At 49.0% G+C, this 17,334-nt stretch overlaps 1 protein-coding gene across 1 annotated transcript in view; it reads left to right on the top strand.

The window, feature by feature from the left end:
- The window catches only part of ITIH6 (inter-alpha-trypsin inhibitor heavy chain family member 6), a 191,660-nt gene that overhangs the window by 115,763 nt on the left and 58,563 nt on the right, over positions 1–17,334 (top strand). Inside the window, exons 3-5 of the mRNA XM_086940184.1 lie at positions 9,842–9,952; positions 11,751–11,998; positions 13,754–13,923. Of these exons, the coding sequence (XP_086796310.1) occupies positions 9,842–9,952; positions 11,751–11,998; positions 13,754–13,923 (529 nt within the window). The remainder of the gene's footprint in view (positions 1–9,841; positions 9,953–11,750; positions 11,999–13,753; positions 13,924–17,334) is intronic.

Consider the following 17,334-nt stretch of genomic DNA (forward strand, 5'->3'; position numbering starts at 1 on the left):
CAAAATCACCACGGACCAGATCTCCGCATCGCTCCTTCTAAACACCCCAGCCCACTCTTCTAACGCAAACGATGCCGCCGCCAACCTCACCCTATGGTTATCCAACACCGCCGACACCTTAGCACCACTGAAAAAACGTCAAAGCAAACCTGGCAGCAAAAAGGCCTCATGGTTCAACGATGATCTTAAGAAGTCCAAGAAACTCTGCCGCTCCCTTGAAAAAGCCTGGAAAAAAGACCCAACCACTAGCACCAAGGACGCCTTCAAAAACGCCACCCGCACTCACCACCAACTAATCCGAAAGGCCAAGAAAACAGCATTCAAGGATCGACTTGACAACAACGCCCACAACAGCAAGGAACTTTTCAACATAGTCAAGGAATTTTCCAATCCCTCGGCCAACTCCAACGACATCACCCCCTCTCAAGCCCTCTGCGACTCCCTAGCCTCATTCTTCCACAACAAGATTGCAGACATCCACAACAGCTTCGACAACCAACCCGGAAACCAACCCACCCTACCACTTGCTGAACATTCTCCCCCTGTGAACACCCTTAACGACTGGAACCCAATCTCCACTGAGGACACAATCCGCCTGATGAATTCCATCCACTCAGGATCCCCCACAGACCCATGTCCTCACCACATCTTCAACAAAGCAGACTCCGTCATAGCACCGCACCTCCGAGACGTCATCAACTGCTCCTTCAACTCCGCCACCTTCCCGGAAGACTGGAAACACGCTGAACTCACCGCCCTTCTGAAAAAACCCACAGCGGACCCCACCGAACTAAAAAATTACCGCCCCATCTCGCTCCTTCCATTCCCGGCCAAAGTCATTGAGAAAGCTGTCAACAACCAGCTCGCCGCCTTCCTCGAAGCCAACAAATCCCTTGACTCCTCACAATCTGGCTTCCGAGCAAAACACAGCACTGAGACCGCCCTCATCGCAGCAACAGACGACATTCGAACTCTACTGGACAATGGAGACACAGTCGCCCTCATCCTCCTCGACCTCTCTGCAGCATTCGACACAGTCTGCCACAGCACCCTTTTACAACGCCTCAATAACATCGGAATCCAAGGAAAAGCACTTGAATGGATCACCTCGTTCCTCACCGGAAGAACCCAGAGAGTCCGCCTCCCACCATTCAAGTCCGAGGCCACTGAAGTCATCTGTGGCGTACCACAAGGATCCTCACTCAGCCCCACCCTCTTCAACGTATACATGAGCCCCCTCGCGGCCATCGCCCGCCAACACAACCTCAACATCATCTCTTACGCGGATGACTCTCAACTAATCCTTTCTCTCACCAATGACCCCAGCACCGCCAAAACTAACCTACACGAAGGAATGAAAGAAGTTGCCGAATGGATGAAACAAAGCCGTCTGAAACTGAACTCAGACAAAACAGAAGTCCTCATCTTAGGCACATCCCCCTCTGCATGGGACGACTCCTGGTGGCCGGAAGCCCTCGGAAAAGCTCCCATCCCGACAGACCACGCACGGAACCTAGGCGTCATCCTGGATTCTTCACTCTCAATGAACAGACAAGTCAGCGCCGTATCCTCTTCCTGCTTCAACATTCTTCGCATGCTCAGAAAAACATTTCGCTGGATCCCCACCGAAACAAGGAAAACAGTCACCCATGCTCTGGTCACGAGCCGACTGGACTACGGAAACACCCTCTACGCAGGCACTACCGCTAAACTCCAGAAGAAACTCCAACGAATCCAAAACGCCTCAGCCAGGATCATATTAGACATCCCACGCAACGAACACATCTCTGGTCACCTTAAAGACCTCCACTGGCTACCCGTCAATAAGAGGATCACTTTCCGACTGCTAACCCACGCACACAAATCACTCTACGACATCGGACCAGAATGCCTCAACTCACGACTGTCCTTCTACACCCCCTCCCGCCAACTACGTTCTTCCAGCCAAGCCCTCGCCACTGTACCTCGCATCAACAAGACCACCATGGGAGGCAGATCCTTCTCATACCTGGCTGCTAAAACATGGAACTCACTCCCCGCTTACCTTCGCCTTACCCAGAACCACCTAGCATTCAGAAAGCAACTTAAAACGTGGATATTTGACAAGTAATCCTCCTCCCCTTTCTAAGCGCCTTGAGACCCTCTGGGTATGTAGTGCGCTATATAAATTCTCTGACTTGACTTGACTCTGGCGATGTCCAAGGCAATTTGATGGAAATGCCTTTTGATGGAACCCGCCTTTTTGGGGAAAAGGCAGACTCCGCCCTGTTCCGGTTCAAGGACTCTCGAGCTTTGGTCAGGTCCTTGGGCCACTCTGACACTAGCCGGTGGAGGTGCTGCAGTGTTTCCACCCGTGGGACCTCAGCTGCATCCGCCTGAACATCACTTGACCTGATCGCCAGTCAGTAACATGGTTGCCAGCACCATCCCATTTGTCCTGCCTCATTTATGACATGGCAACCATAGACCCGACATGCAAGGGAAAAGAATCCGTGGCCTGGGCCTTGCAAGACCCAAAGTGCCCCTCAACTTACTCAGATGTCAGAGCGCTGCAGGCCAAGCCTTCGAGAAGCAGTAGCTCCTGTAAGCCCTTGGCCTGTTAAGGCAGGGGTGTCCAGCGTAGGTCCAGGAGGGCTGGATCTGTTTCAGGTGTCCAGGATAACCACTCACTAGCAAATTAACTGCATTTAAATATATTGCATATGAGTACACATGGTGCCCTTATGAACCTGGCTTGGAGGCTGACCTCCTGAACCTAGACAGAGCCCCCCTGGACTTTAAGGGGCCTATGAGTGGGCTGAGCACACAGGAGAAGGCAAGGGGAGTCAATAACACAACACATAAGCAAGTGCCAGTTTGATATTAATAAGAGGAAACAACTTGCTAAATAGAGTGCTTGAATGTGCTTCCTGAAGCTTTTAACTAGGCCTTCCCCAAATAGATGTTCCTTTGTAACTACCACAGTTTCCTTATTTACTAAATCTTCTAATTTTGGACTTGTTTTCTTAAGTACAGCCTTGGTTGTTTGCACGTATGTATGTGGTATTTGTATAGCGCAAACCTCGCCAAAGGCCACCTTCTGAAATCAATGATGCTTTGACACCGCCCAAAAACAAACAGCCCACTGACCCCATCCTACAAACCAATCTACATCCACTGAGAACCTTCATCAGGGCTTCCTCTGTCACTCTGAAAAGGTGAGCTCAGGGACCAGCACGTCCAAGAAACTGTCTTAACCTCGCTTGAGAGACCTCTTCAGACCCTTACAAGAATTCGTCCTAGCCGATAAAGGACACAGATTAACTCCGGGTTCAAATTAGGGGTAGTACAGAATTTTCCTCTACGATTGGCCTGGATCATTCAGCCCTCAGAACATTCTGTTTATCTTTATCCAGGGGCTTGGAAACTTTGGGCCTGATGCACAAAAGTAAAGTGTACTCTCCGACGGGTGTGCAGGGGAATCTCCGCACTCGGGGTGGAGTTCCGCCCGACCGCGGACGTAAAGATACTACTCGTAACTTACATTTGTGAATACTGAAAGTCGGAAACTTGGGGCCAATTCACAGAACTAACTTAAGACAAAATCCTAAACGTAATACGTTTGGTATTCACAGAAGTTAGGATTTTGTCTTAAGTTTGTCTTAAGACAAACTTAAGACAGACTTAAGACACACTTAAGACACACTTAAGACAAAATCCTAACTTCTGTGAATACCAAAAGTAGTAAGTTTAGGATTTTGTCTTAAGTTAGTTCTGTGAATCGGGCTCAGAGACTTTTGGTCTACGTTTCCCTTTGTGAAGTGGGTCCTGTGTTTCGATGTTGTCTGACAGCATCAAATGTTGTTGCCTTGCAGACTCTTCAACACTCATTTTAGGTCTGGTTTGCGAGTGCAACTGTCACAAGATCTTCTGTAATCAACTAAAAAAAAAATCCTTCAGAGCCATCCTGAGGGACGAGCTTCGGCTTCGCCCCCATGTTGCTTCCCCTGAGTACAGGATTTGATTGGGCCGAAGTTGTGTGCTTTCACTTAAAAAGGCGATTGTATTGCACGTTTTGTCTTGTGGTAGAACCCATATTCCAGACATGGACACTGAGTTGAGGATAGAGGCCAATAATCATGATCAATGACCGGATCTGGTGGGAGAGGTGTGGCACAGCAGTCAGAGCAGCTGACTCCGGAGTGCTGGGCTCACGGTTTGATCACCGGCAGTGCAGCTCCGCACCATGTAACGCTGAGCAATAGCTCCCTTAATCTCCCCGACGGCCCCAGCACCTTGAAACCTTAAGAGGTGATATGTTCGTCCTTAACGAAAGAAGGATTATAAGCATTTATTGATCTGTTTATTGTGAAATGATACGATATAAGCAGTGGGCTTGATGTATTCATTGCGAAAACAATATGTTAGCATCAATCCGTTGAAGGCTGGATTGTCATCACTCTGTATTAAAGCCCACAGTGTAGGAGTTTGTTAGATGGAATCCCACGGATTATTGTAATACGCACAGGGTTTTGGTGTGGATGATCCTCGTGACAAACCACGGTAATCAACAAATCCCTGCTACGGAGACTCCATACCATCCAGAACGCCGCTGCCAGGCTCGTCCTCAGCACCCCACGACGTGAACACATGACCCAACACCTGCGAGACCTCCACTGGCTCCCCGTCGAGAAAAGAGTAATCTTCAAGCTACTCACCCACGCCTACAAATCCCTTTACAACACCAGACCCAAATACCTCAACAAAAGAATCTCTTACCGCGCACCCAAAATAAACCTCCTCTCCGCTGTCCTCAACCTAACAACGACCCGCGCATCCGCAGAACTAGTGCGGGGGGAAGAGCCTTTTCCCACGTCACAGCCAAAGCATGGAACGAACTCCCGGTCAACATCAGACGCTCCCCCACCCTGCACACCTTCAGGAAGAGCCTCAAGACCTGGAACGAACTCCCAGTCAACATCAGACGCTCCCCCACCCTGCACACCTTCAGGAAGAGCCTCAAGACCTGGCTTTTCGGCTGACCCATAGCTGCAGCTCCCCCTCTTAGCGCCTTGAGACCCTCACAGGTAAGTAGCGCGCTTTATCAACCCCTGATAGATTGATTGATTGAAACCGTGGGTACCGAAGAGATGCTTTGTGAGAATCCCTGTTATGCCTCCTCGGAATGAGAGGGCCTGATTTGAGAGTTTGGCGGACGGAGGTTACGCTGAAGCGATGGTGGAGACAATCCCTCCACCATCCTGAGGGGCAGCTCAAAACGTGTCACCCTCTGCAGACAACTCTCTGCATTGACAGGAACCTCTGCCATGGCGGTTCCTGTCAATGTATGAAATGTTTGACACCTGGCACTGTCACCCGTGATGGTCGACCCCCAAACGTTTCTTAAGTTTATTTTTTAAACCAAACTCCCAAAGTGGGAGTATGTTTTTGAAAAAAAAAACTGACGCCCGAAACTTCCTTGCAATTTTCTCCCACAGTGTAGGTGTCTTTATTGGTTTTTTCCTCTCTTACTGGGCAGTGACGTAAAGAAAAAAATCCTTTATCCGCTCACCCTAAGTAGGGTAGGCTGTGTCCAGTCCTTGCTTTGATGGCCCATACTTTGCCAGGCAGTAGGAGGAAATATTCAGCTGATGGAGCCAAAGTGTACTCTCTCAAAGGAATACTTACTGTCCATCCTACTCTAAATGAGGCGCGCAGACCATCAGTGTGGCAGACACAGTACTCTGTTGCATTTGCGATGGAAAACTCTGCCAAACTCAAAATCAGACACGTTATATTTTTCTTAGCCAAGTGTAATTGCGTCTGCCTTAGTCGTTTTATGGCTGTGTACCTAATGGCTGACTTGAGGAACGCTTACACTCAAACCAGCAGGCCTGAGTAAATTCTAGCGACACGCAGTAAGCGTGTTTAGTCACTGGGACAAGTCAGGTCTGATGCCATAGTTCTGATTAGGGGTGGGTGATAAACTCCGCTCTACCAGCGGAGTTTACAAAGGTTTGTCGCGCTTGGAGCAGAGTTTGGGAAAAACTCCGCTAACCGCAGTGTGGTGAGTTTTTCTTTCGAATGGCTTGTTAACGTTAAGTCCACGGCTGGTCGCAGCAGATCACTACCGCTTACTTTGAGAAAGTTGTTGCTCGCATTGCGAAAGATGTCGTTCAAGTAGAAAATCTACTCGTGTGGCAGAAAGAGTGTTTTTCCGGGGCCCCGTCATACGCAAATACCTTTATGTCTAAGTTTGAACTAGACTGCATATTCACAGATGACGCATGAAGCACTGATTTGGTTTATTGCACCAAATTTATTGATGACAATTTCCTTATTTGGAACAGCTCAGAAGAACGGTCGAAACTCAAAATCATAGAACTTATTTCTAAATCAGTGATAAGAGCTTGTCATGTTTGGATGTACAAATCACAAAAGTGAATAACAAATTACAAACGTCGGTGTACACGAAATCAACGGATAGGAATAACTTGCTGTTATTCTCCAGTTTTCATCCTCCGTCATTACCGCAAAATCTTCCATATTCGCAGATGCTTTGAATTAAAAGAATAGTATCTCATGAGGAGGAACTGGAAGAACAGTGCAACAAGTTCAAAAATCGAGGTTGGGATTCTGTTTCTGGCTCCTACGTTGGTTGCAAATTTCTCCCTGAGAGTGGAGGTGAAATTCTCCCAAGTCGCTTGAGGGTTCGTTAAAAGATTGAGGTCTTCGGTGGGGATAGATTTAGCCCACTCTAGGAGGTTCTCTGCTGAGACGATGCTGCACCTAATCCTTTTATTGGTGGAGGTGAATTCTGTGATGATTGATTTGTTTATGATGTGTTTTGGGGGGATGGGTGGACACCCCTTTAAAACTCACTTCTTGAGGTAAGTGGTTGTTCTAATTCATGTCCCCTAGATGGTAAGAACTAATTTTATGAAACAGTGAAAGCCTTGAGAGTGTGTAATCTATATGGCAGGCGGCAGCTGATGAATCAGTCAAAGTTCTTTATTTCGATTAGTTAAAATCATAAAAGACAATACAACATACAAAAACATCTTCTGCACATTAAAATATATAAATAATTAAGAACACATTTGGATCTTACATTTCATATGTTTCACATAAGCGCAATTTAAAACATGCTTTAAAATAGTAGACAATATAAAATATAAGAACAAGCCCTACACAAGGATTGCAGTTATGAAAGTCTCCTTTTGTTTTGCCGGGCTGCTGCCACCAAAAAACTGGCTACGCTAAAACTAACCTGGACAGAACTAAGCAATTGTAGATGTCACCTGGTTGATGCTTCAGTATCGCCTGCAGTCAGTCACCTGGTTGATGCTTCAGTATCGCCCGCAGTCAGTCACCTGGTTGATGCTTCAGTATCGCCCGCAGTCAGTCACCTGGTTGATGCTTCAGTATCGCCCGCAGTCAGTCACCTGGTTGATGCTTCAGTATCGCCCGCAGTCAGTCACCTGGTTGATGCTTCAGTATCGCCTGCAGTCAGTCACCTGGTTGATGCTTCAGTATCGCCTGCAGTCAGTCACCTGGTTGATGCTTCAGTATCGCCCGCAGTCAGTCACCTGGTTGATGCTTCAATATCGCCCGCAGTCAGTCACCTGGTTGATGCTTCAGTATCGCCCGCAGTCAGTCACCTGGTTGATGCTTCAATATCGCCCGCAGTCAGTCACCTGGTTGATGCTTCAGTATCGCCCTCAGTCAGTCACCTGGTTGATGCTTCAGTATCGCCTGCAGTCAGTCACCTGGTTGATGCTTCAGTATCGCCCGCAGTCAGTTACCTGGTTGATGCTTCAGTATCGCCTGCAGTCAGTCACCTGGTTGATGCTTCAGTATCGCCCGCAGCCAGTCACCTGGTTGATGCTTCAGTATCGCCCGCAGTCAGTCACCTGGTTGATGCTTCAGTATCGCCCGCAGTCAGTCACCTGGTTGATGCTTCAGTATCGCCCGCAGCCAGTCACCTGGTTGATGCTTCAGTATCGCCCGCAGTCAGTCACCTGGTTGATGCTTCAATATCGCCCGCAGTCAGTCACCTGGTTGATGCTTCAGTATCGCCCGCAGTCAGTCACCTGGTTGCAGTATCGCCCGCAGTCAGTCACCTGGTTGATGCTTCAGTATCGCCCGCAGTCAGTCACCTGGTTGATGCTTCAGTATCGCCTGCAGCCAGTCACCTGGTTGATGCTTCAGTATCGCCCGCAGTCAGTCACCTGGTTGATGCTTCAGTATCGCCCGCAGTCAGTCACCTGGTTGATGCTTCAGTATCGCCCGCAGCCAGTCACCTGGTTGATGCTTCAGTATCGCCCGCAGTCAGTCACCTGGTTGATGCTTCAGTATCGCCCGCAGTCAGTCACCTGGTTGCAGTATCGCCCGCAGTCAGTCACCTGGTTGATGCTTCAGTATCGCCCGCAGCCAGTCACCTGGTTGATGCTTCAGTATCGCCCGCAGTCAGTCACCTGGTTGATGCTTCAGTATCGCCCGCAGTCAGTCACCTGGTTGATGCTTCAGTATCGCCCGCAGCCAGTCACCTGGTTGATGCTTCAGTATCGCCCGCAGTCAGTCACCTGGTTGATGCTTCAATATCGCCCGCAGTCAGTCATCTGGTTGATGCTTCAGTATCGCCCGCAGTCAGTCACCTGGTTGCAGTATCGCCCGCAGTCAGTCACCTGGTTGATCCTTCAGTATCGCCCGCAGTCAGTCACCTGGTTGATGCTTCAGTATCGCCCGCAGTCAGTCACCTGGTTGATGCTTCAGTATCGCCCGCAGTCAGTCACCTGGTTGCAGTATCGCCCGCAGTCAGTCACCTGGTTGATGCTTCAGTATCGCCCGCAGTCAGTCACCTGGTTGATGCTTCAGTATCGCCCGCAGTCAGTCACCTGGTTGATCCTTCAGTATCGCCCGCAGTCAGTCACCTGGTTGATGCTTCAGTATCGCCCGCAGTCAGTCACCTGGTTGCAGTATCGCCCGCAGTCAGTCACCTGGTTGATGCTTCAGTATCGCCCGCAGTCAGTCACCTGGTTGATGCTTCAGTATCGCCCGCAGTCAGTCGCCTGGTTGATGCTTCAGTATCGCCCGCAGTCAGTCACCTGGTTGATCCTTCAGTATCACCCGCAGCCAGTCACCTGGTTGATGCTTCAATATCGCCCGCAGTCAGTCACCTGGTTGATCCTTCAGTATCGCCCGCAGTCAGTCACCTGGTTGATCCTTCAGTATCGCCCGCAGCCAGTCACCTGGTTGATGCTTCAATATCGCCCGCAGTCAGTCACCTGGTTGATGCTTCAGTATCGCCCGCAGTCAGTCACCTGGTTGCAGTATCGCCCGCAGTCAGTCACCTGGTTGATCCTTCAGTATCGCCCGCAGTCAGTCACCTGGTTGATGCTTCAGTATCGCCCGCAGTCAGTCACCTGGTTGATGCTTCAGTATCGCCCGCAGTCAGTCACCTGGTTGCAGTATCGCCCGCAGTCAGTCACCTGGTTGATGCTTCAGTATCGCCCGCAGTCAGTCACCTGGTTGATGCTTCAGTATCGCCCGCAGTCAGTCACCTGGTTGATCCTTCAGTATCGCCCGCAGTCAGTCACCTGGTTGATGCTTCAGTATCGCCCGCAGTCAGTCACCTGGTTGCAGTATCGCCCGCAGTCAGTCACCTGGTTGATGCTTCAGTATCGCCCGCAGTCAGTCACCTGGTTGATGCTTCAGTATCGCCCGCAGTCAGTCACCTGGTTGATGCTTCAGTATCGCCCGCAGTCAGTCACCTGGTTGCAGTATCGCCCGCAGTCAGTCACCTGGTTGATGCTTCAGTATCGCCCGCAGTCAGTCACCTGGTATTTCCTCTTACTTGCAGGACAATCAACGGAAAAGATTTTGTGGCGGAAGTGAAAGAGAAGCTCCAGGCCAAGCGGATATACGACGAGGCGCGAATGCAAGGGAAGACGGCGGCCCACATCGGCACCAGGTAAGACCCCTCACAGCTCTGCCATTTGATGATCCACATACATGTACCACAGCACCTCCATTCTATGATCCACATACATGTACCACAGCTCTGCCATTTGATGATCCACATACATGTACCACAGCACCGCCATTCTATGATCCACATACAGGTTCCACAGCACCGCCATTTGATGATGCACATACATGTACCACAGCACCGCCATTAGATGATCCACATACATGTACCACAGCACCGCCATTAGATGATCCACATACATGTACCACAGCACCGCCATTAGATGATCCACATACATATACCACAGCACCGCCATTCTATGATCCACATACAGGTTCCACAGCACCGCCATTTGATGATCCACATACATGTACCACAGCTCCGCCATTCTATGATCCACATACATGTGCCAGAGCACCACCATTCTATCATCCACATACATGTACCATAGCACCGCCATTTGATGATCCACATACACGTACCACAGCACCGCAATTCTATGATCCACATACATGTATCAGTGCACCACAATTCTATGATCAACATACATGTACCACAGCACCGCCATTTGATGATTCACATACATGTGCCAGAGCAACGCCATTCTATGATCGAAAAACATTTACCTTAGCACCGCCATTTGATGATCCACATACACTTACCACAGCACCGCCATTCTATGATCCACATACATGTACTAGTGCCCCGCTATTCTATGATCAACATACATGTACCACAGCACCCCCATTTGATGATCTACATACATGTACCACAGCACCACCATTCTATGATCCACATACATGTACCACAGCACCACCATTTGATGACCCACATACATGTACCACAGCACCACCATTCTATGATACACGTACATGTACCAGAGGACCACCATTCTATGATCCACATACATGTACCACAGCACCACCATTAGATGATCCGCAAACATGTACCACAGCACCGCCATTGTATGATCCACATACATTTACCAGAGCACCGCCATTCTATGATCCACATACATGGACCAGAGCACGGCCATTTGAAGATCCACATACATGTACCACAGCACCGCCATTCTATGATCCACATCCATGTACCAGTGCACTGCGATTCTATGATCAACATACATGTACTACAGCACCGCCATTTGATGATCCACATACATGTACCACAGCACCGCCATTCTATGATCCACATACATGTACCACAGCACAGCCATTTGATGATCCACTTACATGTACCACAGCACCGCCATTCTATGATCCACATACATGTACCAGAGCACCACCATTCTATGATCAAGATACATGTACCAGAGCACGGCCATTTGAAGATCCACATACATGTACCACAGCACCGCCATGCTATGATCCACATACATGTACCAGTGCACTACGATTCTATGATCAACATACATGTACCTGAGCACAGCCATTGGATGATCCGCATACATGTACCACAGCACCGCCATTCTGTGATCCACATACATGTACCAGAGGACGGCCTGCTATGATCCACATACATGTACCACAGCAGCGCATTCTCTGATTTTTATGCACCTTCCACCACCATTTTCAGGATATATGAAGGGACCATTGCTGGAGCAGTAATGAGCTCTCTTCCCCTATGCCTACAGGTGGGACAGTTGAGGCAGATGCTGGGCAGAGGGCACCAGGTGGGACAGTTGAGGCAGATGCTGGGCAGAGGGCACCAGGTGGGACAGTTGAGGCAGATGCTGGGCAGAGGGCACCAGGGTGTGCAGGCTGCTCTGATGAGGACAGTAATGTGCTGTTCCCCTCCACAGGGAACGGGAGACGGAGAAGTTCCGGGTGCTGGTGAACGTGGAGGCGGAGGAGGAGATAGCCTTCACCCTTACCTACGAGGAGCTGCTGCAGCGACTCCTGGGCAGGTACCAGCATGCCGTCAGCATCCGGCCGCAGCAGGTGGTGCAGAACCTGACCGTGGAGGTGACCATCTCTGAGCGCACTGGCATCGAGTACGTGAGGGTCCTGCCGCTGCGTGCCAGCCGGCTACTCACCAACAACCTGAGAGGTACAGGCTCTGGGGGACCCAAACCACCCACCAACAACCTGAGAGGTACTGACCCAGGGTTAAAGAGGCCACTCACCCTACAACCTGAGAGGTACTGACCCAGGGTTAAAGAGGCCACTCACCCTACAACCTGAGAGGTACTGACCCAGGGGTAAAGAGGCCACCCACTCAACAACCTGAGAGGTACAGACCCAGGGGTATAGAGGCCACCCACTCAACAACCTGAGAGGTGCATCTGTCTATCTATCTATCTATCTATCTATCTATCTATCTATCTATCTATCTATCTATCTATCTATCTATCTATCTATCTATCTATCTATCTATCTATCTATCGCCCCCAATCTATCTATCTAGCACCCTCACTCTATTTATCTATCGCCCTCTATCTATCTATCTATCGCCCTCACTCTATCTATCTGTCTATCTATCGCCCTCACTCTATCTATCTATCTATCTATCTATCTATCTATCTATCTATCTATCTATCTGCCTCACTCTATCTATCTATCTATCTATCTATCTATCTATCTATCTATCTATCTGCCTCACTCTATCTATCTATCTATCTATCTATCTATCTATCTATCTCTCTATCTATCTATCTATCTATCTATCTATCTATCTATCTATCTATCTATCTATCTGCCTCACTCTATCCATCTATCCATCTATCTATCTATCTATCTATCTATCTATCTATCTATCTATCTATCTATCTATCTATCTATCTATCTATCTATCTATCTATCTATCTATCTATCTGTCTGTCTGCCTTCACAATTTTGCAGTAGTCAATATCCTAGTGTAAATATGCTTGTAACTATATAGTTCTGATATCGATATTTTGACGTACCATCCACAGATATGTTCTGCCTATTTTTAGCGCATGGTCTACCAACAGTGCGGGAGAGGTGCAGTTTAGTCCTGTCCTGCAGGTATGGGGGACATAGACTTCCAGAAATTTGATATAAGGCGAGTGTACATCTGCTGTCTCTCTACCACTTTGCTTTCCCCATTGTCACCTTTTCTCTGCCTTTCCTAATCACCACATTCCTCAGTTGTGACTTCTTTTTTTCCTGGCAGTTGTGTTTAATATAATCTCTCTTTGAAAGCACATTACTTTTAGGAATGTGTTCTCGTCTCCTGTTTTCCAATCTCTCTCACTCTCTTTTCATTGAGCACCTACTTTTAGTCAGGTAGTAGACTGGGCAGCTACAATATTTACCAAGATGGATTCAGTTTTAAATGGAACCATTCCTCAATAAGTTGTTTTGTTATAGCAAGAGAATTGATTCAATGGTGTGGTTTTAATATAGCCTTATATACCGCAGTAGACGTCTATACCAACTATTAAAGGTCCGCTCCAGGGTTAAAGGCCCGAGCCGAAGGCGAGGGCCTTCAACAAGGGAGTGGGACTTTAATACTGGTTTAGCCCTGCTACGAAGGGCTATAAGGCTATTGGAACATTCTGTCACTAGAGGGCAGAATGTTCTAACGAATAAAACAAAGGCTTCTCGGAGCCTGAGGGGGTTTAAATCCCAATTATCTGCAATGGAGGGCTCCACATTCCAAAGTTCTAATAATTCATAAAGTTGGACTCAAGAGACTTTGAATTTGAAGACCTCACACGGTAGCCCAGGAATGAGCGGCCATGTTTGGTCAGTAGCGCTGCAACGCCATAATTCGTGGTGACCCTGATATTCATTTGCCTGTTCTCCCTACCCCTCCCCCTCCCACTCCCCCTCCCTCCAGGTGAGGCAGAGCTCCCTCCGTCCACCCACGTCGAGAAAGGAACTCACTGTGCCAGGGTCACCTTCGCCCCGACGCCCAGTGAGCAGGCCGCCTACTCCCGCGCAGGCATCATGGCGGACTTTGTGGTGCAGTATGACGTGAACATGAAGGATCTGGCGGGGGATGTTCAGGTGACTGCGCATGCTCAGCATTGGGGGTGCATGGGTGTGTGTGTGGGCAGGCTAGATGCTGCGGTACAGATGCAACCTGTATGTATGAGCAGGGCCTGGCACGGGACTGTGCAGCTATTACAAGGCAATTACTTTGCAGCAAGTTTATTGTTTGCCTATAAAGTTGACATTAACCCCACTTACTAAGCACATAGAGACAATGAAAATTGTGAAACATTAATGAAGCGTGTTTAACAAACCTAATTTGACCTTGGGTGTAAGATTCTGAATCGCCGATGTGGGCCAGAGTTGAAGGACACTCTCTTCTCTTTCCACTAAGGTGGTGTAACTTAGGAAGAAGATTGATTTCTACTTGTATTTGTTTATTGAGTTCCTCCTCTTAATAAATGTATTTCTTTTGAAAATGTTCTCTATATTCGCGATGCTGTGAACATAGCTGTTCTTCACTAAGAAGTTATGATATCCCCTAGTCAGGGTAAGTTGATTGACAGAGAGTGCTTGTATCAATCCCCTAAACATCCACGCCCCCACACATAGTGTGCTTTTTTGCAGAGTCTTTGTGTTTTGTCACTTTGGGAACACTACCTTTTTGTTTACTTTCACATTAGGGGTGCATGTTAATTTATGATGACTTTACTCATTACTAAGATTTGTTGATTACGAACTCGTAGCCCAGCAAGGTATGGCAGGCTGTCTCCCCTAATTAGGACCCTGTGTGCATGAGTGTATGCAGTAGTTATGTAGGGATCTGTTATGAATAGTCCTCAGGATCGGTTTGTTGAAAGGTAAGCCCACCTCTAAATCTAGCCAACACCTGGATAGCCTTTATAGCACAGAGTGTTGACAGGATTAAGTGAGGGGAAAAAATAAGGAAGATCAAGGAAGGAAAGGATGGAGACAGCAGGGAGGGAGATCTGAAAGACATAAACAAAACACAGGCATAAGACTAAATCCCTACACGGTAATCGGTTCGCTTCTATAACTGTTGCTATGAGGGTTCATACCTGTAAAAGAAAAGACAAAGCCTCGTGGATGTGTAGAGGCAACGTAGGGTTGGATATGATGTAACTATAGGGATACAGAACATACATAAGCATAAATACTCCAGTAGAACATATAACACAATGCTTGCTACTACCAAACGGTTCCTGCGCTAACCACCTACCTAGATAAGACTCCACTAAACCTCACAGGGGTAGAGTGTGATCCACACCTCCTAATCCCCTGTTAAGAGAAAAGTCAAACATCAAGTTACACATCTGTATATATATACTCCGTGATACCCTTTTCACACACAGTGTTTGTTATGTCTCACAAAGCTCCTCTGGAGATCCCAAGGTGGAATCCCCAACTAATGCCTCTTAGCTGGGTTCCAGGAATAGTCTTATGTACAACAAAAAAAAAGCACCCCAAAAGGAGTAACCATCCAATGTTCGATAGTTACAACAGAAACACCGCCGTTGGCCGAAAATACCAACCGGGACAAATCCAATATAATCCCCAAAGCAAAACACCAGAACTAGACAAGGTCTCCAAAATATGACATCACAGCCGGAGGTGGGTAGGATACAAACCGCCGCTGAGTTCAGACACACAGCGTCGCGGTAACAACGCTCTTACCACACCAGCAGAACAGAACTCCGAGGTCGAGAACAGCTACAGGTCCGGAATCACCGACAACTCGCTCCGGCCGCCATTCCCCTTCTGTACAGCATTGCGGAAGCGTGATGCGCCGCAAGGGATGCCGGGAGCTGTAGTTCTTACCCGGAGGATGCCGGGAATCGTAGTTCGCGGTACCTCCGCGATCGTAACAGGATCATGTTAGTCCTGAAGAAGGCCTGTGACCCACAAGAGCAACATGTAGGCCGAAACGTGTTGGCATTTCATATGATGAATGAGTCGTAGTACTCACTGGGTATCTGCCCTCTTCTGTAATCTTAAGGGGTTCCCTTAATATCACAATAAAATGGGTCTACCTATGAGGTAATTTTATTTTCTGCATCCCTTTGCCTATCCAGCATTACCTTATCAGAAACTCCCTCTTGAAGGTAGTATCATCTCACCATGATGGGGCAAGGTTACCTATGACTAAGCATGCTACAAAGGAGTTAGTGAGGTTTCATTCTCCAGAAATTCTGGAGCCAGTGGTGCTGTGCTAGTCTCAGTTGATGTAGGTTGCTGCCCTTTATGTGAGATATTCTTTAAAGAGGTTGTGCAGTGTACTTCTGTCTTCCTCAACGCCCCCCATTGGATGGATTAACTGTGCAGGTCTGTATCAGCAGAGCTAAGTGCGGCTGTGCAGGTGCAGCTTGTATGTATCAGCAGGGCCAGAATGGCCGTAGCAGGCACCAGGCGTTTCCCTGGTGAGTCGTCAGGGTGGGGGCCAGTTTTAGAACCCTGGGGGGGGAGTTTTTGTTACCGGGAGCTGGTTTTGCAGCATAGCTGCAATACCGTCCACCTGCAACAAAAGCAGCACAAAGCTTTCCACTAGCCCCCCACCCGCGGGCTGGCTGAGCTCTTTGCCAGGGCCGGTTTCGGTTCCCAGTCCGGCCCTGTGTATCAGTAGGGCAGCCTGTATGTGTCGGCAGTGCCAAGTGCTTCTGTGCAGGTGCAGCCTGTATGCATCGGCAGTGCCAGGTGCAGCAGTGCAGGTGCAGCCTATATGCGATCAGCAGTGCCAGGTGCAGCAGTGCAGGTGCAGCCTGTATGCGTCAGCAGTGCCAGGTGCAGCTGTGCAGGTGTAGCCTGTTTGCGTCGGCAGTGCCAGGTGCAGATGTGCAGGTGCAGCCTGTATGTATCAGCAGTGCCAGGTGCAGCTGTGCAGGTGCAGCCTGTATGCATCGGCAGTGCCAACTGCAGCTGTGCAGGTGCAGCATGTATGCGTCGGCAGTACCAGGCGCTGCTGTGCAGGTGCAGCCTGTATGCGTCGGCTGTACCAGGTGCAGCTGTGCAGGTGCAGCCTGTATGCGATCAGCAGTGCCAGGTGCAGCTGTGCAGGTGCAGCCTGTATGCGTCGGCAGTACTGGGTGCAGCTGTGCAGATGCAGCCTGTATGCGTCGGCAGTACCAGGTGCAGCTGTGCAGGTGCAGCCTGTATGCTTCTGCAGTGCCAGGTGCAGCAGTGCAGGTGCAGCCTGTATGCGTCGGCAGTACCAGGTGCAGCTGTGCAGGTGCAGCCTGTATGCGTCGGCAGTACCAGGTGCAGCAGTGCAGGTGCAGCCTGTATACGTTGGCTGGGCCAGGTGCAGCAGTGCAGGTGCAGCCTGTATGCGTAAGCAGTGCCAGGTGCAGCTGTGCAGGTGCAGCCTGTATGCGTCTGCAGTGCCAACTGCAGCTGTGCAGGTGCAGCCTGTATGCGTCGGCAGTACCAGGTGCTGCTGTGCAGGTGCAGCTTGTATGCGTCGGCAGTACC

Source organism: Lissotriton vulgaris, chromosome 10, assembly GCF_964263255.1.
Source record: "Lissotriton vulgaris chromosome 10, aLisVul1.2, whole genome shotgun sequence".
Lineage (NCBI taxonomy): Eukaryota > Metazoa > Chordata > Amphibia > Caudata > Salamandridae > Lissotriton > Lissotriton vulgaris.